Source organism: Synchiropus splendidus, chromosome 3 (assembly GCF_027744825.2).
Source record: "Synchiropus splendidus isolate RoL2022-P1 chromosome 3, RoL_Sspl_1.0, whole genome shotgun sequence".
NCBI classification, from domain to species: Eukaryota; Metazoa; Chordata; class Actinopteri; order Syngnathiformes; family Callionymidae; genus Synchiropus; species Synchiropus splendidus.
In genome coordinates, this window is record NC_071336.1 from 34,190,985 (window position 1) to 34,215,885 (window position 24,901).

Genomic DNA, 24,901 nt, shown 5'->3' on the forward strand with positions numbered 1-24,901 from the left:
AAATCAGAGATGGAGACCGTTGCTGAGGAGCTTTTGACGATCCAGTGACCTATTAAATATTCAACTTTGGTATCATGGTGTAGCTTGAAAACTGTTAGAGACGAAGGCGTAGTGTAAAGGAGAACTTCAGTGCGACCCAAGTTGGGGATGGGAGTAAAGTCTCTCATCTGTTGTGAGTATTGTGACACCATCAGATGTTTATGTAACTCACCAGTGACATTCTTCCTCATCGCTCAGGCAATGATGATGATGATGATGATGATGATGGCTGGGCCGTGAACACCACCGTTATTTGGGCTGTATTGTACTGTGTTTGACAATATTTCTGGGCTTTTCTTTTGTACATTCATGCTCTGTCCTTGAGGGTGTTTTGACAGTGACTGGGCTCCAGTAAGTACAGCACAGAAGCAGAGCCACTGACCGCTGCCGTCACTTTCTGTCCCACTGATCACCATCAGAGCGTGAATATGACTCTTCTGAATCTGATACCGTCGACGTGGCTGTCTTGCTCTCTGTTTTGCTCCTACTGTGTCACCAAAGCCGCAGTTGTCTCTGTGACTGGGTTGTGTTTTTGAACCTTTTTTATGCCAAGTGAGGGGAGTCTTCAGTCATGATGGCTCTGTATCTGTGGTGAGGAAAGAGCTGAGCCAAAAGACAAAGCTCTCCACTGACCAGTTCATTTCTCCTCTCGCCTGTGGCTTTGTAGTGACCCAAAGAGTTGTGTCTTTCTCTCTTATAGAGAGAAGCTCAGTCATCCAGGCGAGATTCAGAGGAGAAGCTCTGGCTATTCGTCATGGTGTCACCAGCTTCTCTTGTACATTTATCTTTCAAACCCAGATTCTGGTCCAGACGTCACGGCTCGCGAGCTTGACGTGGTGACAGACCCTCGCTGTGACTCTCCATCGCCCGGCTTCCACCTAACAACCGGCGTTTAGCACTCCAAACTGCTGAGTCACTGCCACGCGCGACTGAAATGAGTCTGCAGTTCTGCGTCAGAAGTCTGGCAGCGACTGCGTAGGTTATCAATCAACACCCCCTCAGCTCGCCCCACACCCCCTCCTCCCCCGAGGTAGTTTCCACAGCAGAGCAACGGCAGCCATTAAAAGAACATTAGACCCCCAGCAGGAGCAGAAGCTGCTGACGCTCTCTTCTATAAACACGTTTGCTCACCAAAATATCAGGGCTTCAAACCTTTCACTCCATTCAAGCACTTCATTCTGCTCGTGTAATGATATCTGAACAGGAATAATTGAGCATGGTACCAGCTCAGATAACTCGGTTTCATAGTGTGAGAGTGGCTTCAGCGCAGCTACAAACGTCACGTTGTTCCATAACAGGATTGCTGTGATCCACTTGCTGGGTCTCACAGTACACCGACGACCCAGTGGGTCAGTGCTGCTGGAGTTCTCCATGAAGTTTGGAAACTTCCCTCACTGGCTTGCATCGCGTCCCTCTGTTGTCAGTCCGAGTGTCTCGCAGCAGGATGAGACTCGCCTACGAGTGGACGGCGTGAACCACGCACTCCTCCTCACAGGATCCAGAATCACTTACGTGACTCTAACCAGCAGCTGAAGTTGGAGTGGATCATTCATTGTCTCTGATCCCAGTCGGTTTAATCAAAGCTCTCCTCGCTTCACTTCCAAGAGAGACTCGTGCTGCCCACTCCTCTGCTCAACCCGTGGGACCCTCCCTCACAGGGGGCGCCACTTTACTTCTCATTTTATCCTTTGATGGAAATCTGGAAATAGCTCCAGAAACTGTACTCTGGACCTCATTGTCCGTCGAGAGACAGAACTTCAAAGTCAAGAACCTCCAATGATCCTGCACTCTTAATAGAGACGCACGCTAGTTGTGAACCGATGTAGCCATTAGCACAGAGATGCTATGTAGCTGTGCTTATGATTTAGAAATCTCTAACTCAATGTTGATGTGAATCCACTTAAACCTGAACTATGACTCATCACATCAGTCATCTCCTACGCTGTCCATCCATCCTTCTCCACCTCAGAGACTCAGCTGTCAGTGGGAGAGAAGAAGGTCACCTTATCTAGAGGCTCTTCAGGTCCTTCTTTATCTCCTCCATGAACCTCTCTTCCTCTCCTCCTGTCGCCGGGTGCTTCCACTTCTAACATTCTGCGTCCACCGTGTTCCTAGTTTCTCCTCTCCACAAGTGGACAGTAAGTCCTGGTCCACCCAGGTGGATTGTCTCTCATCTGTGAATCCTCACACTCAGATTCAGGCTGAAGCTGTTCTTTCTATTATCTCCTCACCCTGGTGAGCCGGTGCCTGGGCCGTCACAGAAATGATGGGGTGTAATCTCCGCCTCGACTCTGCGCTGATCTGGTCACGCTCCGCTCATTAGCCACAGAACAAGGAATTAAGACCTGGTGGACGTGCGAGCGGTTGCCATGGTGACGCCGGCACCAGCGAGAGCAGAAGTCCAGGATGCAATTTCTTCACCAGTTCTTTCTGCTGACCGCTGGGTTTTCCTGCTGCCTCAGGTCTTTTGCGATTATTCCAACCTGAAGAGTCCAGAGTTGAGATGGTTGGTTGTCATTTTGAAGAGTCTTGGTGTCTCAAGTCTGGGTCTGTTGTTCTCGGACACTTAATTTTGGACCATGTCATCCTCATAGAAAAAGAACTCAGGAGTTGGTTTCAAGTCCTTTTTTTCGGCTGAGACTGTAACTGCTTTGTTTAACATGCTGGGAGCTGCTGGTCCAGAGCTCAGGCTGGTTCTCCCCAGGTTTCTGCCTCAGCAGCCTTTTCCTTTCAAGAGTGCCTGTACAACAGCGTTTTCCCTTCCTCATGCATTTATCAGTAGAAACAAAGTGATTTCATTGGAATATAACATATAGGGGTTGGACAAAATAATGGAAACACCTTAAAGTAAAGCTTTAAGGTGTTTCCATTATTTTGTCCAACCCCTGTCAGTCAACCTTTGCATGTAGCCATGAGCAGGACAGAGCTATGTGGGGCTCACTGTTGCCCTGGATTAACTAGACCAGTGGTTCCCTAACATTTTACAGCCTGTGCCACGTCAGACCTTTGACCTCTAGAGAAGACATGTTTCTCTCCCTGCCACATTTAACAGGCACATAAACTCTCTTGAAGTTAGGGCAAACTTTCCCAGCCAACAAAAACATTTGTTCCAGGAACAAACGTATGGAACTCCACACATAACTGCAGTGTTGACCTGAAGTGAGTCTGAATTTTCACAGAATATGACGCTGCATGTTTTTGTTTTTTTTTTAAATTTAGAATCAGTGCCATACAGTCAGTGTCCGCTCTATTTTCCTACCCTCTTTTACTCCCCTTATAAAAAATAGTGTGACTCCAACTCGATCAGAGCACTACACTGTAGGAGCCAGGCTAAAAATAGGAAACAAAAAACAATAATGATAGTGATGTTAATGTACAGCAGTGTTTTCCAACCTTTTTTGTTTTTTCAACCACTTAGTTCATTGAAAAAATCCTGGGGCTCACCACCAAAGGGAGCCTGTGTGCTCAGTCAAAAGTCCTGTAGAAAATCCCGTTTAATTTGTGAAAAATGTTAGCTACTGACACTCGGCTATTTTGCCGTGTTATTTGCAGAAACAAATTGCAGAAAATGTATTTTAAAATGTTTCCAGAAAGGAATATGCAATATGGAATAATATACAATGATTTATTTATTTTAAATAACTGTTTTGATTTTATCATAATGATTTTATTCTGGTTTGGAGAATTTCCAGAAAAAATCTTTCATATTCTTTGCTTGCTTGCTTCAACAATGATTGTTCCTCTCCTCACATTTTGGAGCAAATGTATTTGGTTCTGCATTTTGTTTAAACCACAAAGCAACAAACTTTGACAGTTTTGAAGGGAAACATCAGGTTAGCTCTGTTAGCTTAGACTGTCTTTGGCGGACGGCAAGCAACACTCTATCGTTCTGTCGTGAAGGTGTGTGGTCAAGTTAGTGGAGGCGCATCATTTGAAAACCACTGGAAGTTTGAGCGACTTCTTTGCTGTGAGTGTGTGAGGGAAGAGAGCATTGCGCGCAACACTGCGAGTGATGTGAATGTGACTGTGATCTCCGTTGGTACGTTGGTAGCCAAAAGGTTGTAATTGTTCATTATTTAAAGTCATCATATCGTCTGTATTCATAAGTGAGCTGCGTCCTTGCCTCCTGTTTTCTATGTACAGGTCTTTCACATCGTTCATAGAGAGAGTCCAAACTTCACTTTTTTGTCTTTTTGCTCCGACATCTTGTGCAGTTGGTAATAAAAACACATAGTCGTTGTGTTTTTTCTCCCACCCTACTCTAAATGCATGGACATTGCAAAGTACAGTGAAAAAAGGTTTCGTCTCTTTTCAAAATATTTTCTGGAGTATTAGTCCCCTATTATTTATTGTTCTCCAATTTCAGCATCGATCATCCCTCATTGTTCGTACATGATTGAATTACGTTTTTTCCAACTTCACAAACTCACAGCTCTTCTGGGCCACACAAAGTACCTTGGCAGACCAGATTTGGCCCCCAAACCGTGAGTTTGACTCATGAACTAGACTCATAACTATGTAGGCAAGTGCAGGGGAGAAAGGCCGTCTGGGATTAAGTGTGTTTTCATCACTGTGGCACCACGCCTCTGAGATAGAATTGTGTGAAGCCCCAAATGTGTCATATTTAAAACATAACAAATCACAATATCTGACTGTTGTGATCATTTCTCCGCTTCCACTTTTCTTATTTGGCCTTGGCACATTTCAGCCTGACATTCATGAGATCGTCGCTCAAAAACACCCATTACTATACCTCCCATTTCGAGGGCGGGGGTGGGAGTGGGGGGCAGCAAATCTGGTTTCACGGGAGACCCATGAGTCATTCACTTCGTCCTTGTGTGGACGGTGATGTGAGCGGGTTTGTCTGCTGCTCAATGGCATCGTGGGAGTGTGGTTCATTCATTTTACTGTCAGTGATTCAGTTCCTGAAGAGGACTCTCCGGGTTTTTGTCCTCACAGGAAGCACTTTCCTCATCATGACGACTGTGGAAGAGATGAGGCTGTTTCATCGTCAGACGAACGCTTTAGACGTTATTCGCACAACCCGTGAGAGCGAGACCCGGCCATCGGATCATCTGGGCTCCTATGGACTCACTGAGCCGGGGATCTGGACGACTGTTCTGCGCGTGTTCCAGTGTTTGCGTGGTGCAAGTGTTGTAATCTAGTTTGATCCAGGAGCCTCTGAGGGCCTCAGGTTGTAATCTTTTAATCTCAAGTCACATCGTCTTACACGCAGCGCGACACTCGGCAGTTGCTGGCGACCAAACCTTGCCAAGTCCTGGTCGGTAGCCCTTGGCTCTAATCCTGTTCTTTCTTCTTAGCGGACTAGGGCCTTCTGGTCATGGGTCTGTGGGTAACATGGTGCCTCTGCTAGGGCCAATAAGACACTGAGTTGGTCCTGGATATACAGTTGAAGTGAGAGGTCTTCTGGTCCTGGGTAAGGTGAGGTGTTTCCGCCATTGACCAGGACACCCTGGTGCCTTGGGTGGTGTCGTGCTACCAGATGCCATGGGGCCATCAGAAGCTGAGCTATGAAGGCAACAAATCCTGGTTCAGGTTTGCAGAGTGTGGCGCTTTCCTCTAGCAGAACCTCGGTGTCAGACATGGCTCTGACCTGTTGAGAAATCCTGGACTTCCAGAACCTGCTCAACAGATTGGTTGATTGGTTCATTCGTGACTTCCGTGCGGTATGTGCAGCCACAAAAGGCGGATTCCTGGTTACTGGAACACACCTTCAGTCCAATTACGCCCCAGTCTTTGACACCCATCTTCCATGCAGGTGGACGTTAGGGTTAGGGCTAAACACTAGGTTAGATAACCGGCATAATCTCTGATCAAATGACCCCAGTAAACACACCGGAAGGGGAGATGATGTCGTGCAAAACCTGACTGGTCTGTCAAGCGCTGCAGAATCCGCCCAATAGGTGCTGGGCCCTTCTCCTGCTATAACTTTGTTCTACGTCTCACTTGTGTGAAAAATTCAGCGTCGTATGGCTCTCAGTCTCAGGGGACCTCCAGGGGCTTTTGAGTGTTGGACTGGTGGGACTCTCTGGATTTTTGTGCCTGGAATAGAGAGGAACTGTTGTGTCCGTCTGTGCATCACATTGCACTGAATACCGGAGGAGTCTCAGTCAGGTGCAGCTCCGTCCCCTGGGTGGTTGGGACATCTGGGCTCGCACAGCTCGGGGAAAGTCTCTCCTGCTGCCTGATCCTGTGAAGCAGTTAGTTGTGTTGGAAAGTGTCTTGTTGTCTTCACACACTCACACGGACGCGTGACCTTGACCTCTGTTTGTTTGTCTTCCTCAGAGAACCATGAGCACTGTGGAGGAGGAGCCGGACCACATGATACCATGAAGACAAGCCTGCAGGTCCTGCGCTGCCAGCTGCTGAGTGAGTGGACCTCAGGGGGTGTTTGGGTTGGAAGGGGCACTGTCTGCTGTGGGAGCCTCATCTCATATTAACACGCTCAGGGTCGCTAGATCAGAAGAATCCACATTTTTATCCATGCTGAAGAATAATGGTGGACAACTCTGGCACCTGTGTTCTTTTGTTGTGTGTTTAAACGTTCTCTTCGTGCTCGTGGAGGCTTCCTCTGAGCACTCTGGTTTCCTCCCACTTTCTAAAAACATTTCGATTAAGTGCCACTTGTTTTCCTTATCTGGGTTTCATTATTCAGCCATTTCCACGCGCAAGTAGAAGCACCACCCTCTGGTGGCAGGACCAACTTTTTGGTCCATGTGTCCGTTAAATCCGTACTTTTTGTTCAAGCCAATACATGCCAGCTCTCGCGGGCCGTGAAAAGTTATGTGGCGGGCCGGATTTGGCCCTGTGCCTCGACTTTGTGCACTCTCAGGATGGACTGTTTCAGAGTGTTGTGCCTCATTCTGCAACTTCAAAGTGACAGCTTCAGGTGTGGAATATTGTTTCATTCCCCATGTTTATTTAAGCAGTGAAATAAACATGGCGCGGACGGTCAGAAACACTTCGTGGCTCTGGTCGGGGTTTTCCCAAGGTGGGGTCACTATCAGAGGATTGGAGTCATCTGTGGACTTCACATGAATATGGAACATGAAGGTCAAACAAGAGCCCTTCAGACTTCTGGAGTCTTGGCAGACGAGAACCTGCCGACTGAGCCGCAAGCCGCTCCAGACAAATCCACCTCAATCTCCCAGAGGTGATAAACTGCTGCGAGTTCAGCCGGGGAGGTGACTTTGCCGAGGTTTTAAGCTCCGCAGCTCGACTTCCCGCTGAAATGAGAGGCTTCACTTTGTCTCCTGAAGCGCTCCAGATGTGAGAGAACCTCCTGAGAGTTGAGTTTTCTCTCCTCGGACCGGCCATCTGCAGGAGACAGATGCGCGCGCTGTCCTCGGGCTGCAGGCGGGAGGAAGATGCTGCAGATAGAAGATAGCTGCGACGGACCATCACAGCAGCTGTCAGGGCTGGAGTCCTGGACGCTGAGCTTCACTCTTCTATCAGATGTTTGAATCAGAGCAGCCGCAGCACCAGGTGAAGAGCCATGGCTACCTCAGTCATGTGATCACACACAAAGTTTCTGTTACTCTGGGAACTTTGGCTTCCTCCCATGAGGCAAAAACATGCATTTAGTGACAACTCCAAAAGCATACGTTGGTGTGTGTGTGTGTGTGTGTGTGTACCTGGTTTAGCCTCAGTTTGAGGGTTATGAATTCAAAATAACTGGGACGTTGTAGTTGGATTTAAGTTTGGGTCAGGCCCTGGTTCAGGTTAGCCGTGGGTTTTGGATGGTTAGGTTTAGGGTGAGAGGGAAAGCATGAAAGTCAATGACATGTCCCCACGAAGATCGCGGCACAAGTGTGGATGACGAACTTCGAACGGTCTAGGGTGTCGCTCGCCTGTCACCCCAGGTAGCTGGGATAGACTTCACCCTCCTATGACCGTGTTCAGGGAAGAAAGTTAATGAATGAACAAAATAAAAGGGTTTGCGACGCGTGTTCGGGCCAGTTTACTCTGGACATTCCAGTTTCCTCCCACTGCGCACAAACAGGTTGATTTTTTAGGAAAGTAATTGTAGACAGATATAGTAGTTTTCACAGTATATTTTTAACTTCAATACCAAAGACAAGAGAAAAGAGAAACAGGAAGTGCTAGCTAATATAGCATGATGTTAGCACGTTCCAAGCGAGGTGATCATCGTTCATGATTCAAGGATCAGAGCTGAGACTGAAGATGCTCCAAGACTTTTCCCTCCTCATGACTCACCACACGTGGTCATCGACTGAAGCTGTTTTAAGATAGTTGCATTGTTTAAGCAGCCTGTGTTATCAGAGGGCTTTATATCACCGCAGCCCTGTTCAATTCGCTTCCCACCGGAGTTCAGGAACTTCCTGTTTAACGTTTCTCCTTCCCGCCGATGCCCACGGCAACTTCAAGCTGCATTCTGGTAAACAGCCCTGGACTTATTTGTTGTTCCTCAGCCAGATTCTCCCGATAAAACAGCCGCAGCGACCTGAAAAAAAAGGATTTAGAGCCCAGAACCGGAAGTCATTACACTGTTCAAAGAAGTCTTTATCTAAAGGCTGACTTCTGTGTCAACATGTGCAGCTCCACCCGTCCAGGTCCAGGACCGTTCCACTGGACCTCAGGAAGCGCTCAATCTGTCTCTCTTCCCCCGAGGCGCCGGGACTGGGACCCAGTCATGGACGCACCCTGCCAGAGACACATTGGGAATTCACCTCATTTTGGGACTTGAAGTGACGTCTGAGGATGGAATCTTGGTGTTGTTGTTGTTTCTGATAAGACCGTCAGCTCAGGATGCTGCTGCTACCCACGAGTCTGGTGTTGGACCCAGTTTTCCTTGATTCCCACACAGATCCCACAGGAATACTAGTCTCTTCTTCTGTAGTTTGAGATCATTTACAGCAGTTCAGTTTCACATTTAAGAAACAAAGTCTGAATTGTTCCACTCCTCCACGACTCGGTGAGCAACTCAGTTAGTAGACCAAACTCATGGTACAGACACAAAAGGAAACGTCTGAACAATGATTTACTCTGCGTTTGATCTGAGAACCAAAATGTTCCGGCTGAATTCACTCTGTTTTCAGTCTCAATTCAGACTGTTTTGTTTGTGTGCGGGGTGATGTTTTTGTGACTGTGACCCCTATTGGTTGTGATGACCATACCTGATCAGGTAGCATTAGCATTAGCATGTCAACACACGGTTCACTCTCTACCTGGCTACCGCTGCTTCGTTCAAAACCAAACCTTAAAATGGCTGACCATAGTGCCATGTATAGAAATATAAATCTTCCACCCTGGAGTCCAGAGCAGACGACAGTCATGGCGACTTGACAGTGGCAGTGTGAAGTCACTGTTGCCATCAACATTTTAGCTTCTGGAAGTGAAAGTAAAGTCATTTATTAGCCTGTTATGAACAGGCTTGGCGTTTCAGTCTTGTTATTCCCAAGTGATGTTGAAGTCAGGCAAGCCTTCTGTACCTTCTGGAACATGGGAGGTTTTTTAATGGGGCTTGAAAATGAGCTATAAAAGCACTCAGAGAGAACAAACCGCCACCAATGAAGAATCCTTAAAAAAATCCAGGATCCAAACAGTGAAACTGATCGTTCCCATCAGTTCCTCGACCCATTTCACATATTATCTGAAAGGCTCATCCTAATCTGTCCATCATGTTTCAAGTTATTTTGAACGCAGACAAAGCAACGGCACCATAAACGTCACCTCCTAGTCCGAAGTAATAAAGTCCTCCTGACAATTAACTTAAAATAATACCATGTTTCAGGAATCAAACCTTGGCCATGATGGTCAGAATGCCGAATCCTAACCCCAAGACCACTATGGAGTGTGGAGACCATGAAAGTATGTAGTAATGGATAGATGAGGCTTCATGAAACAGTGTTGCAGGGTCAATCAAACAGTGTCCTAATAGTCAGAAGCCACTAGATGGAGCGCTGGGTTTAGAAATGATGTGAGGTTTCGTTGAATGAGTTGTTCAAGTGCAAACATTTGACAGCAGACTGTGCCATCTGGAGCCTCTGAACATCAGGACACTGTTTCATGAAGCCTCATCAGCCCATCACTACTATCTTGCCCGACTTAATGGATAAAATAATCCATTCCACAATGTCTCCATGACACACATTTGAAAACATCACCTCTATATTGGGGTAATGATGATCAAGATATTCAGTGTACATGAACACCGTGAGCTGATATTTACTCCAGCAGTTTGAGTTTCTCATTTCCTCCATAACTGTCTTTTTTGAACACGTTCCTGTCTGGGAACACGACTGATGGCGATGAAGTGAATGTGGGATCTGAAGCTTCAGGAGCAAACAAACTCGACGCTCAACTCAAGTTGTAGACAAGTTTGTCGACTAGCACCTCCAGCTGTCAAAGTTGTTTGGAGAAGCGTCTCGCACTTATCCGGCTCGTGCCGACTCTTCTTTGCTCGGGCATTAAACGGACCCCGCAGCGATTCTCCTGACACCAGTTAACCCCCCTGAAGCTGCTGGAGCTGATCCCTCGTTGTTGACGCGGCATCAAAGGCTCTGAATGACTCCAACAAACGTCTGGTTCTCCCTCTGATGGCTTTGATTTCTCCACTGTCAGCTTTTATCCTCCCTGTCAGATTGTGTCTGAGGAGCAGAGCTGCGAGCGCCAGGTGATGCCACGTGCTCATTGGTATTCTGATGCGCACTGTAGATGAAAAAATGAGTCTGGATCTGCCCTCTGGGACTGAGGGGGGATCCTGGAGAGGCTTGTTTGCTGGTCCCGTCTGCATAAATGGCATCCAGGGAAGACTAACTCTTGTGGAGGACGTCTTTAATTATGGCCTGGATGCCCCGCGGCGCCGGGACGTGCCCTTACACATGTTCAGCGCATCAGATAATGAGGTGGACGGACACTAATTCTCCTGGTCGTCCGTCCACGTCGACGCTAATGACTTCATCTGAGCAGCAGACTCCAGGAGCGTTCCCTCGCGGGCCTTTTAATGTTTCTCAGTTTGGCCCACGATTTAATCAACCGAACAAGATGACGGTGTGCAGTTGAGTCTTGGTGTCAGCTGTGGGACAAACGTGGGCCGCTCTCAGAGGAACTGCTGCAGCTGTGCTTATGCAATACAGTGGGGTTCCAGCTCGCTGTCAACCGCTGCGTCACGTCAAGCCTGACCTTCCTTTATTCAGTCCCTGCAGGATTGTTGTATTGATTTTCGCCACACACAAAAAAACGCAGTGAAATTGTGATCATATTGGTGCTGGAACAACATGGCGGGAAATGACAGCCTTTGCAAATGAGCTAGTAAAAAAACTAGTCTCAGTTTTTAGCTTAAAGAAAGTTCCAGGCTGCAACCATTTTAACCAAATATGCCTTGTTTGTCCAGTAAATATATCATAAATGAAGATGCTAAATAAAAACTGATCTCCATCTTTTTCATGATGATGTTCCGTGACTAGTTTCCGGGCTGACAGCGCGTAATGAGCATTGGTTGTTTTGTTACGGAGCTGCTCACAAGGGCAGAGCCTGACGGAGGTTTGGATGGGCGGAGTCTGAGAGGTAAAGCCTCATTAATCCAGCCAATGAAAACAGTAGCTGCTGATCTGTTCCACAGGGTCGAGATGTAGAGAGTCAGAAACAGTCTGGAGAGAGATGGATCTGGAGGTCAGACATGTTTGTTTATGTCCACCCTGTATAGTGTTCAGGTGACTAGTCAGTTCTGCTTTTTACTTCCCTCTATTCTACATTTCAGTCATGGGAATTTGGACATTTAGGAATGGATTCAGGATCCTTCACGTCCGATTCATGACCCTTGCTGGCAATATTTGTGGGCAAATGTGACCGTTTGCCGACACACAAATGGAGCTTCTGGATGATACTGTATGTTCCAAGGGTGTTTAAAGAGACTCACACAGCGACTCATATCAATCACACAACTTCCACCTCCTTACAGACTCACCACCTGTAGATGGCGACCGTTCACCCTGAATTTATCCATTAAAAAAGTCCAACATGACGGTGAGATCACTGTGGTGAAGCTGTCGCACCTTCTTTTATTCGGCCAGACATGTAACTCTGTTATTTATTTACTGAAGTTGACAAATATTGATCTCAAGTGTGACTGACTGTGTTGCAAAAGGCAGGAAGTGACCCATGAAAACTCTCCGCGCAGGTGTTACCTGGTAACATCCGCCTCACACCTGGCGTGATCGATGGAGCGGGCAAAAACGGGATGGTGTGAAAATATTGTTTTGCTATTCCACTGTAGAACCAGCAGCAGAGAGTGGATGAGTTGCCGGGCGAATGTTAGACGCTCAGCTGCATGATTAACGGAGGAGGAGAGGCATCGGCTCTGTGCCCGGTCACCTCTCATGGGAGGCAGGAGATGGGAAGCTGTGATGCTGTTGGTTGTTGTTCAGACGCTGTTAGTGAGGAACAAAGTGAGATCTGAGTGAGACATCAGAACCGCAACTGAGGTTCAGGGCTGGGCCCACACGGTCACACGGACAATTGTAACGTCTCCGTTGGTGAAGGTTTCACACCGCGGACTCTGTCTCGAGACAAAGCGCTTTCGGCTCAAAGGTCTGTGATGTCAAACCGCCAGAAACTACGTGTGCAGTGCGACTCCACACAAACATTATAGATGCCAGGCAGTAAAGGGTCTGATCGCCGTCTGGGCGGAAAACATTATTCAAAAACAACTGCTGGGGAACAGGAGCGCAGCGGCGTGTGCGGGTGTTTCATAACTCACATGTTTATCCTTTGTTAGACTGATAAACACCTGACAGATTAGGTCAAATGAATAATGCTGCGCTCTACAGTAACTGTTTTCACTGCTGTGATCTCTCTGCAGCGCAGCTGTCTGCATGAGGACAGCAAAGTTACTGAAGATCACGAGCGTATTCACTGATCATTTAAGACATCTGGATCTGTATTTCACCAAAACCTTCTCGATCGTCTCGCTCACTTTGTTCAACGTGTTGTGAGAGCATCGTGGATCAGTGAAGTCGCTCCATATTACGCAGCTTGTTTCTGCGATTTCCTCATAAACTAAACATGACAAGACTCTTTCATGTTTAGTTTTGGCTGTGAAACGTCACATTCCGTTCCAGCCGTGGCTGAGCTCCGTCATCACTTCATATCTGAGGTGAGGACGACTCGTAATGTTAAATGAGAAAAAAAGGACATAGCCTGAGGCTCAGAGGTGCAAGGCTGCCCAGCAGGGGGCGAATTGGACTCAGGCCACGTGAGAGAGAACCCGCAGTGTTTTCAGAGCGATCTGCCGTGTCCTGGTTCCAGCCAGGTGTCATTTTCTGAGTCAAGGAAGTGACCCAACGAAATGAACGCATGAACAAAACAGACTGAGAATTTACAGTTGTTGTTGTCCAAAAGTGACCATCCAGGGTTTTGACTGGTGACCATGTAGGTTGAAGAACTTTTAAGTCTCTGGTTGACCAATTGAGGACCTCTGAACGCCAAGGCCTTGAAGACCACATCCTGTTCAGCTGCTGTGCTTGACATCAGTGTCCTGTTCTTCTGGGGCCACATCAAGCGACTTTGCGGCCGAGATGTGGCTGAGTATAACAACGAAGCCTGATAGAGGTTTGTTTCGTCACAGTTTGAAGTGACCCACATACCCAGCGCTGTCCCTACTCTAGTCAATATCTGGCCTAAAAGGATGTTGCCGCGAGCTGCTCGTAAATCACCTGCTCCTTATCTCCTCAGGACTGGGGTCTGGAGCGAGACGTGGCGGGCGTGGCTCATGACGGACAGGCGGCGGGGTGATTGAATACAGGCGGATGTGACGGATGATTCCCAGGTTAAATAGCTGCCGCGTGCCACGCCGAGGGTCATATCTCTCTGTGAGCCGGGGGACGGGGGGAAGAGTCGGAAATAGAAATATGGAAATGGGGGATTATTGATACAGACTTCAGCGGCTGTCGGGTTTTAATATCTCCAACCTGTTCCACTCCAACGTGGCTCGTCTCCATGGTGACAGAGAAGCAGTTAAAAAGCCATTACAACATCCTGCCCTTGTTTTGACTCGCTGCTGATGTGAAGGACAACAGACCTCGCTCGTGAGTGTAGACTGGCCATGGTGAGGAGAAGGTTCTGGATTGAGCTGTGGTCAGTCTCAACACTAGCCTCCAGGTCCGTCCCAGCCTAGCGCTGTTTTCACGTGACCTTGAGTTACTGCTGTGGAGGCTCCTGTGGAAGTGATTCTGACTCATAGCTCACGGGTTTGACTGACTGGAGTACACAGCAGGTTCAGTCCCACATCTCTGGCCTGTTGGAGTCCCACTCACCTGAGGGAGTCCCTGTCAACCTGCGTCAACATAGGACACAAAAGTCACTTCAAGAAAGTCGCTTTGGGAGTGAGACAGTGTTTTCTCTGTCGCGCACATGTTCCCAGCACGACGTGAGTCGCTCAGACTGTTAAAATTGGTTTCTTAGGGGTGTTGACAAGGAGCAGTTTCTGTTGTCATAGCTGCTGCATCTCTTCAGGAACTGGTGTCCTTTTCTGGGTAGTGAAAGTTGAAACATTCCCCTGACGGTGAGCAAGTGGGTCTTTGTCGTCTCCTGGTTAAGGGCCTCGCCCCCATCACCCTGGTGCTGGTGGCCGCCAGGACCGGTCGCAGAACAGCCTGTAACTTGGTGGAGCACGACACAATGAAGAATCCATTATCATCTGGGTCAGAGCCAGACGTTTTTATTATTCCCCAAAGAAATATCCCCCCGGATCTGTGCCAAGGTCCTACTCTCCAAACCCCGCCTTAATTTGGGGGCAAACAGATTCTGATTTACAGAGGGAACACGTCGGTGGATAAAACTCTCGGTTGTATTTCCTCGAAACTTTGTCGGGGATCTTTGGATGGAAGGACATTCGAAGAAAAACGTTTGTGTTGCTTTTGACTTTGTCAGTGTTGAATATGGTATGTTTTTACATACTTGTAGACATACATTGTTTTGTTTATACATATCATGTGTCTTTACTGGACTTTTTAGTGGTATTTTTGTTTTATAAATCTGTTGTACTAGAACATGCGATTCATTATTTCTTCACAAAGTGGAGCTATTCCAAGTCTGACTGCACCTGAACACGTCATCTCTGACTGGTCTGAAGCCGAGCTGCAGAGAGAGAAAATCCTTTTGCGTTTTGATGGTTTAAAATCAGAATTTCAGGCCGTGAAACTTCCTGGTCTTTTTTTAGTGAGCCTCTGCAGGACGTTCAGAAAAAGAATCCTTTGTATCTGTTCCTTCCGCTGAGGAACATGACGTGTGACTGTTGTTGAGCTCCGCCTCCTGCTGGTGACAGCGCACGCCTCCTGACCAGGAGGAGTCTGGCTGAGACCTGATGTCCGGTTGCCTCTCACTGCTGAAGGGACAGAGAACTGGAGGGATGGAGCTGGGAGTCATGTGCACCGCAGTCAGTGGGTGCTGGGGACGATAGGGTTGGAAAAGATGTGTTGTCAGGAAGGTAAATTCGCAGATGAAAGATGCTGCTGAGTGGTTATTACGTCAGGCATCAGTGAAATGTGGACAAAAGCGTCTTTTCTTTTGGCCTGACAGTTATTGTTTCTGCGTCTTCTTCGCAGGTGTTGTAGCCTTCCTCGCGCTGCCAGCAGGACTGGCGTCATCAGCACAGGATCCGTTCTCCACACGTACATCCCAGGACTCGGTCGCTATGGCGACCATCCAAACCACCCCCGCAGCGTTGAAGCCAGACTGGCACCAGGAAGGCTCCAGCAGCGGGCAGTGGTCAGCCCAAGGCGTTCCGGCGAACATCATGCTCCCTGCCAGTGTTCCCTCTGCTCCTCCTGGTTCCCAGCTGGTTCCTCAGGTCCAGGTTCCGGTCACGGTCAGCAGTGTCCACGCCAGTGGCACAGTGAGCGCTGGGGCTCTCCAGTCCGGCGCCGGGTCTGGCCGAGGAGACACGCTAGCACCAGAACTCTTGAGCGGCGAGGCCGCCTCAGACGCTCCAGGTCTACTGCCCGCTGCGCTGGTGCGTGAGGAGCTACGCTTGAAACTCAGGGAGAACGCACATCATCACGCCATCACCCTGCGGGAGGTGAGCGCACACCTGTTGGAGCCCCCTACTGGTCCGCTGGTGGTAGAGCCGGACGTTCTGGATCCAGTCAAGAACTCGACAGACAACCACAGCGTCACCACTCCCGCGTCAGAGCTCAGCCCACAGACTCTCACGGTTTCCCTCGACGAGCGCACGACGACCAACCGCGCCGACCCGGTTCACAGCACGCCTCAAGGTGGCCCCACTGAGAACGCCACCTTGGCAGGCAGCTGGCAAGTGAACGTGACTGCGTACGGAGGACTGCTGCCCAACAGCAGCTCCGCTCACCAGACGCCGGCTCAGGAGACCAATCCTCCCTCCACAGCCAGCGGGAACTTTCTCAACAGGCAGGTACCTGCGACCACGCAGGACCCATGGAGCCCACACAACAGCTCAGGACCCACTGTCGACCCCCCGCCGTCGCGCCTGACCATCTGCCTCAGCCGCATGGACTTGGTGTGGATCGTGCTGGCCATCAGCGTTCCGGTGTCCTCCTGCTGTGAGTAGAACCAGGGAGGACTGAACCCGAAAACGACGGCATTTGGAGTGACATTTTAAATGTTATTATAGTATTAAAAATGTAATTTAATAATCTGACAATACTCAGCCACTGTGTTTAAAAAAGCTGTGGTTGGATTTTAAACAAATTACTCACTAGACTGTCATGAACTACTTTAACATTTTCGCAACATGCTAATGCTAATGCTGTCCTAGCTATGATTAACATCTGTGCGACTTTTAGTTTGAAACCAGTAAAATAAGGCCATAAATCTGTCGATTTATTTTAAAAGAATTTCTTTACTCAATACATTTTCTAGTATCGTATCGCCATCTATTGAATCTCGCAAGCTACAAGCAAAGAGTTATTAGTTCATTAGCATTATTTCAGTGCTAAGGTCAGCTTGCAGATTAGCATCACAGCAGTGTGTATGATCCAGTCAGGCTAGTTGTAGCTCCAATCTGTTTTCTCTATCGTTGTTGTCTGCATTAGCATTAGCAGTGTCGCTAGGCTGTAGCGCCGATTGATTTTGTCATCTATACGTTTCGACAGAGCTACATTTGCTGAGTCATGTTCTTTCAAAATCACTTGAACCGTGAGCAGCCTAGCAACAAACACCCTTTCAAGAGTTTCCCAGCGCTCACCGTCCGTGTCTCCTCCGGTCGTAGCTGTGCTGCTGACCGTCTGCTGCATGCGGAGGAGGAAGAAGTCGTCGGGTCAGGAGAACAACCTGAGCTACTGGAACAACGCCATCACCATGGACTACTTCAGCCGGCACGCCGTGGAGCTCCCCAAAGAGATCCACACCCTGGAGAGCGAGGTACGTGTCGGGATGAAGCCGAGCGGCGAGGAATTCGACTCCCTTCACGTACAGTGCTGTGTCCGCGGGGCTCTTGGAACAGTCACTTCTGTGAACTTCAGAGAGCTGCGAGCGATGAGGTCACAGGGTGGACCATGTTTGATCGCTCAATGTGGTTCGGATCTCTGTGCGCTGACAGGAAAGACAGCAGCTGACCCATGGTTCTTAACGGGAAGCCACATGGAAGGGAGAAACCACGGGATGATCCCCTGCCAGTGAGACCTGATCTCACTGGCAGGTCTTGGGTCTGCCCGGGGGACTCCTCAGTCTCGACAACACGCATGATAGCTCATAAGATGAACAGTGGCGCCTCGGTTCTCGACCACAATCCGTTCTAGACGGCCATTCGAGAAGCAAATTGTTTGAAATCTGAATCGATTTTTCCCATGACAATGAATGGAAAAAGAAATGATGCGTTCCAAGCCTTAAAATAGTCTTTTGTAGGAGTGAATGTAGAGCGTCTGCTGCAGGTGGCTGTTCCTCTATGTGTGTGGCCGCTGCATGTGGGAGGGGTTGCCGAGTGAGTGAGGTCTCTCCAGAAGTGAAGAGGTGCCCGGTGCGTGTCCAGCTCTGAATGTGCGCTTCTGTGCAGTTTGGCTGTGACCAAGTCATAAACCAAGTCACGCTCTGTCCCAGACTGGCCTCATCCCTGTCCCAGCTCCAGCCCACAACAGGACATCAAACCCTGGAGTGAGCGCTCCAGCACCTCCCCTGTGACACTCTACCACGCTCCAGTGTGGAGACAGGAAAGGTTTTACACCTCAATATGAAGAAAAAACAGTCAGTAAATGGAGCTAACGGGACACGTCTGCACACAGAGGCTGCGTTAAACACAATAACAAAGCGCGTCGTGGGTCAGCTGATCGGTCCGCGCACGTTATGTTTTTACCAGCTTTTTTCTGGGGCGTTCGAGTTCTGGATTTTCGTTCGAAATCCGAAGCAAAAAAATCTCAAATTTTTTGTTCGAACTCTGATTTGTTCGAGGTCTGGGACGTTCAAAAACCGAGGTACCACTGTATATTGTAGAGGTGGAAAAAAAGGTTTTTGAATTAATCGCGATTAATCACATTTCAATATTTGACCCCAGAATGAGCAGATTTCAGTTGAATTCATCCACATTAGTGTGTCTGATCCGTTCAGGCACTTCATCCTCTCACAATAGTCCGAGCTTTCACAGCGACGTGGTTGGAGTCAAAACCTTGGTTCATTGGCTGACATTGCCGCTACTTCCACCGCATCTGTTTGGTTCCTCCAGTGTGACGCCACAAGATGGCGCCAGCGTTTGACCCACTTGTGAGAACCACAGTGTATTTTATGGTCGTATGTGGAAACCAAATTCTATTGAATTTTTCTCTCTACACAGAATGAAACCCAGTACTTCTTTCTAATGATGTATTGGTTGATGTTGGTGACAATAATCTTCTTTTTCTGTAATTAATTAATCTAAAAATTAATGCCATAAGGAAGCGTCACGACCTCGATCCATGCATTTATTCCGGCTCTGGTCCGAGGCCCCGCTGACGACTGAGCCGTGTCGAAGATGATTCTTCTGCATGTTCTCATGTGCGATGCCGCCATCTAGCGGACGTCTGATTCACTGCATGTTTTCCCTGTCATTCCTCTCACTCCTCCGTCCTCATGCATTCATTCCTTCATGTGAATGCGGGGGCATCAGGGGGAGGCGGAGGGGGTGCCTGCGACGCCCCTGGTGACACCCAGGTCTCCCTCCACCCTCGTCCCTTGCTTGTTGTTGGAAGGGATCCATCACTGCTCTGGCTCTCCTCAGCTCTGCTGACTCACCACTCAGCCCCTCCCCTCTTAAAGCCCAGATTTCACCTGACTCATCCTCCTCCCTCCCTCTTCTCCTCTGGCTTTTGTGATCACGTGTCCGGGGAAAGTTCAGGTCTCGCTCCCGTCGTGAGCCGTAGAGCCGCACTAACACGCAGCGCCGGGCTGCAGGTCTCAGACCCTCTAACGCTGCCCGTGTCCTCGCAGGAGCACGACACGTGTCTGCCTCCGAATGGAGACTACGGCGGCAGCAGCATGGTCCTGGTCAACCCCTTCTGCCAGGAGACCCTCTTCATCAACAGAGAGAAGGCGTCTGCCATCTAGAGCGGCTCACATCAAGACTATCAGGAACTCCACTCGCTGTCAAACACACCGTCTGCCACGACGGCCTATTTTTCTGATGTACATTTTCTACCGAGAGAAAATATCATAATTGTGATAAAGGTTTTTATGTCTTTATATATAAACTACACAACACGCTTTCTTGATTTTCCTGCTGCGACACGTAGACAACCCCCAAATACTCTGAAGCCTGGCTAACTTGAATGGCAGTGTGTGTGTGTGTGTGTGTGTGTGAGAGACCATGGCCTGTGTTTATCAAACATCTGGAGCAGCTGGAGGTGGACCACTGTTTTTTGCCCACAAATTCAGAATCAGAAAACTTTATTAATCCCAAGGGAAACTGTGTTCGTAACATGCTCTGTACACAACGTATCACAATAAATTAAAAAGAAATAATATTATAAAGTGCAAAAAACGCGATACAAAAGAGCTTAGAAACCAATGTGCAAGAAAATACAAAAAAACGTGGCCAGAATCCTTCATTATAATTTTTTCAGGGATGAATGGTACAGTTTTATTGCCACAGGGAGAAAGGAGCTTCTGTGGCGCTCGGTCTTTGAGTTGGGTCGTCTCAGTCTGTTGGTCCATGTGCTACTGTATTGGACCAGGAGCAGATGGAGGGGGTGGGTGATGTTGTCCAGGATGCTCCTTAGTTTCAGTTTAGCATCCTTCATTCCATAACCGTCTCCATTGCGGATGAGTCTGTTAGTGTCCGCCACTGTTCATCTGCTGCCCCAGCAAACCACACTGAACAGAATCGCACTGGACACCACTGACTCACAAAACGTCCTCAGCATTGCCCCGCGGATGTTGAAGGACCTGAGCCTGAGCCTCCTCAAGAAGAAACCTCACTCTTCTTCTCACGCCTCTGAAGACCTCCACCTTCTCTGATGGTAGTTGTTGTTGGTTCAAAGGGCCACTTGAGTTTCTAGGGCCACAGCCTCAGCTCTTCAGAGTTTTCCTCGTGTCTGACCACTCCTCCAGAAGCTCAGTTCTGAGGGTTGGAAGTCAAGGTTACCACTCCATGACTCAGCCAGGTTCCTCCACTCCAAACTCACCCAGGCCTTCACGGCCAGGTGCAACCAATAGGTTGGGAGCAAGATCGTCCAAAATCTCATGGTCCCTTCACCTATCCCGTGTGGATCTGCGGCTTGGATGCAGCTCCCTGACCCTTCTGTGGCGCGCTCTGCACACCGTTGAGCTAACAGGAAGGCCACATGAGGTCTGCAGCCCTTTGGCCACCTCTTACTTGACCTTCTCATTTGAGCTGGTGTCGCTTCCACTATGTCACGAGCCCCAGTCAGGATCACCTACCCCCCACCCGATGAGTGTGGCAAGACCGAGACCATGGCCAAACTGAGTCCAGAATTCAATTCAGTTTGGTCTTGGTCTTGGTGTCTGTCTTGATATTGGTGTCGGTCTTGATCTTGGTCTTGGCCTCGGCCTCGGCCCCTCACTGGTCTCAGTCTCGACTACAACACAACCCTCAACAGGTGACCATGATGGTTGAGTTGTTGTTAGCCGTAGTGGAAGTGGATCTTGTGAGCGAGGAAGGTCCTTTAGCTGCTGGTGCTAATGTAGCTAACAGCTCAAGTTTGTGTGGTTCATATTCCGCGACCCAAAGTAGCTAAATTTGTCGCATAGTTGTTTTCTGAGACAGTAGCAGAAGTGCTGTTGCAGTTGAAGTGCGTGGAGCCTAGCCGTAGCTACAGCTGCCTTTAGTGGATTGCTGCTTCATAATGGCTAACTGATGCCACAGCATCTGAAGACGCGACACAGCGACTGTGGTTGAAATGGTTTGTTCCGCTGCTAATGCTCGCCACTCGAGGTTGGTTCTCTGAGGGTTTCTATTCATGAAAACAGATGGAGCTGGAGTGAAGACAGAGATGCTAACGTTAGCTCCATAGCGGTATGGAGACAAAAGAAACAAACAAAATGAAGTGCAACTACTTTTAGAAGTACAGGCAAAACACAAATAAAACAAGTAAAGACCTGAAGCAAGCAGCAACACGCAATCAACACTGTCGAAACAAAGACACATTAAAAGTATTCATAAATAATAATAATAATATCAACAATAGTCCTCCGCTGTGCGTCAGTTAATTCATCGTTTTAATTATTTTAGCTTTTTTTGTTTTGTGTTTCTTTAATTTATTGGAATTCAATATTAAAAATGAACGAAGCAAATGAGACCGTAAGAATGTTCGTGGCTTTCAACCAAAATAATATTGAATCTTGATATTTTTTTTTTTTATCTCCTATGAAGACATGCACATGTTCTTCATCGTTTATTACTGAAGAGAGTTTGGTAAACACAGGCTCATGTTGTCAGCACCTGGATGAAGTGTATTGTCCGAGTTGGACGGCCGCTACCGTCTCACCAGCTTCAGCCCGGTGAAAATGCTCCCTGACTGCTGAATGATTTTGTTGCCGTCGCCTTCATCGTCCCGAGCCACCACACCGTGGGTCATGTGATCAACTGAAACGCCACTTCATATCTCCCACCCGCCAAGTGTGATGCGAACGAAAAGCAAGTCGAATTATGTCTGCAGAATTGCTGCCACGTCAGCAAAATGAACACACCTCTCCTTCCTGATTTCTCCATTTCAAAATGTTTGGAGCTTCATGCACTGCTGGACAATTTCAACTAACCTGCATGTTTATGGAGGCGGAGCCAGAAGAAACCCGCACAGACGACTGTAACCACTTCACTGCTGCAGTGTTTGGTCCAAGCACACCACACTTGTTGTTTTACCGTCTGTATGGACCAAGCGTTCCTCACAAGAGCTGCGACACTGGCAGGTGGCTTCGCTGCTCCTCACAGAATGTTCAGTGCCACAGTGGTCAACATTGTACTTTTTTGTAATGTAGTTAACACTGTGCTTTTTACTGCTGAGCAATAAAGAAAGGAACAATCCGTCGCCGCGTGTTTGTGTGGAACCTCAGGAAAAATGGGTCGCTTGTCGCTGGAATATTAAGTTCAGCCCTAAAAAGCATTAAGAAAAAGAAAATGTCACGCCTTTATAATGGGCCTCTGAGTGGCTGGCATCAACAAGGGAGGAAAGGAGCGCCATCTGCTGCGGGGAGGACTAGTGCGACAACAAAGATGGCGCATGTTATTTTATTTTATTCATATCTTGCTCCGCACACAAGGAGAAAGCCTATAATACAGCTGGAGCTGCTAACTTTAGCCACAATAGCTAATGTAAATTAATCTATGAGCTGGTTATGCTGTAGTCGAGGGAGCAAAAGTACGTGTAATAGCAGCATATGATAATCGTTATAATGATGAGCCCTATTTCATAAATAATTTTACATCAGTAATTTTGTCTGCGCAGTTGTTTCTGGTGCCTTTTATGCCTCATTTCTATGTAATTACTATTTTCAATGTTGATTTTACACTCTGTACTGCTCTTAGTGGTCTTGTGTTGTTGTTTTTCAAGGTAAGCCTGACTTTGTTTTACCCAAAAACTTCACTCTAAACAACACTGTAATTACTAAGTAATGACCATAAGCAAGTAATGCATTTATTAATAGTCTGTTTCTGTTCCACAATCTAAAGTAGAGCTCTTCATTTGTTGCAGGAGTCATGTGACTCACAGAATCACGGTGGTGTGTTTTGAATCAGCTCCCGTGCTCGTGGCGGTTGTTGGCGGCGTGAAATGACTCGCTGACCGCAGCGCTCTTTTAATGCAGGTGGAATTTTCTCATTGTGCTGCAGAGCCGGCCCAGGTCATGTGACCTGCAGCACAGCCACAGGACGGCGGCCCCGAGGTTTGTTTACAGCGCAACGTTCAGCCCAAGCGCAAGATTCTCTCTGTGTAAATCCCTGCAGTGTTTTCATGTGGCTGTTTTACGCATTCAAGCTCAGTTTCGCCAACAGAACTCTCATCTCTCAAGAAAGGCCATCTAATCTAATCTCATGTAAAACTACTTTACTGAGATTCATCTTCATCCCTCTCATACACTGTAATTACGGCTGTTCCGACACCCAAAGCACGTTCACATTGGTGCCGGTCGTCTTTACCTGCATATCCACACAATGAGTCTTGCTCAAGGGCACTTCAGAAGAACCGGGACAGAGTGGGACTTGAACCCTCAACCCTCCGATTGGACAGCGGCGCCTCTGCTTCTCCACATCATTGTGTTTTTAATGTTCTTAGTTGAGTGCACTGCTCTTCAACTTCAAGTTTGTTTCATTGTTCTGTAAAGGACATTTATCTTCGCTGACTGGTAAAACACATCAGATCTCTTAATCTAAAAACATTTACACCAGTGTTGTGCAGTGCAAGGTAGTTATGTCATGCTCAACGTTCCATTTAAGAATTCATATTTAGCAGCGTGATGGCTTCACTCACAATTTTCCCAACCTAAATCTCAGCTCAAACCCATTCCATAAAGGACGGTCGGGACACTTTGATATCCTGGGACTCAGAGAGGAATTTTGCTGGCGACTTTTACAACGTGTCCAGCAGTCGTGGTCGCATGTTTGGCAACTGGCACTTTCTACCACATGAAAAGCATTCATTCTTTCTGATGGTTTGCCAAGCGTCTGCTCAGCTTCCTGGTCAGACCACGAACGCCTTGTGGTTGGCTGACAAGGACAGGTTATTGTTTTGATTTGCTATCGCACCATCTTTTTAGCTGACAATTACATACCACAGAAGATACGTTTATTCATTCATAACAATAAATGTGCACCGCTGAACAGGCCTTTCACCCTTCCCGAATGAGTCCAGGCGACTTCCTGGTTGGACAGTGACATGGTGCATGACAGCCAATCACCATGCGTTTTATATATATATATATATATATATATATATATATATATATATATATATATATATATATATATATGAAGTTCCATTTACTCAGTGAAAGGTTCTTAAAAGCTCAGACTCGTTTCACAAGCTACAGGGCCCAAACCTGAGTTAGCTGCTGGGCAGTTTTGCTCAACGGAATGCAAAAACATGATTTCTTCGTGATGTAGTTCTCATGCTCTTTAAATGATGTTTCACATCAACTGCGTGTGTTAATGATTCGGCTGGGCCACTTGAGCTCACTGAGCTGGATTTCTGGGCCTTTATTTTGGCAGCAGGTTCCGTCGGAAGTCGGAGAAGAGGAAGACGGCACTGGTGTTCAAGGATGTAGTAGTAATATCACCATATGTTTTTTTTTAAATTCACAATATTAACATTCTTGACTCAAACTAAACAACATGTGTATCAATATATAAATAAATAAATATGTTGAGTTGTTTTTCTTACCGCCTTTGCGTAACTGACCTACTACTTCCGGTTCCTGCTCCGTGTCC

The 24,901-nt window shown here is 47.7% G+C and overlaps 1 protein-coding gene across 1 annotated transcript in view; it reads left to right on the forward strand.

The window, feature by feature from the left end:
* The window catches only part of tmem108 (transmembrane protein 108), a 41,205-nt gene extending 20,150 nt beyond the window's left edge, over nucleotides 1–21,055 (forward strand). The window contains exons 3-6 of the mRNA XM_053860580.1: nucleotides 6,346–6,429; nucleotides 15,627–16,598; nucleotides 17,267–17,418; nucleotides 19,453–21,055. Of these exons, the coding sequence (XP_053716555.1) occupies nucleotides 6,346–6,429; nucleotides 15,627–16,598; nucleotides 17,267–17,418; nucleotides 19,453–19,569 (1,325 nt within the window). The 3' untranslated portion in view covers nucleotides 19,570–21,055. The remainder of the gene's footprint in view (nucleotides 1–6,345; nucleotides 6,430–15,626; nucleotides 16,599–17,266; nucleotides 17,419–19,452) is intronic.
* The last annotated feature ends 3,846 nt before the right edge of the window (nucleotides 21,056–24,901 follow it).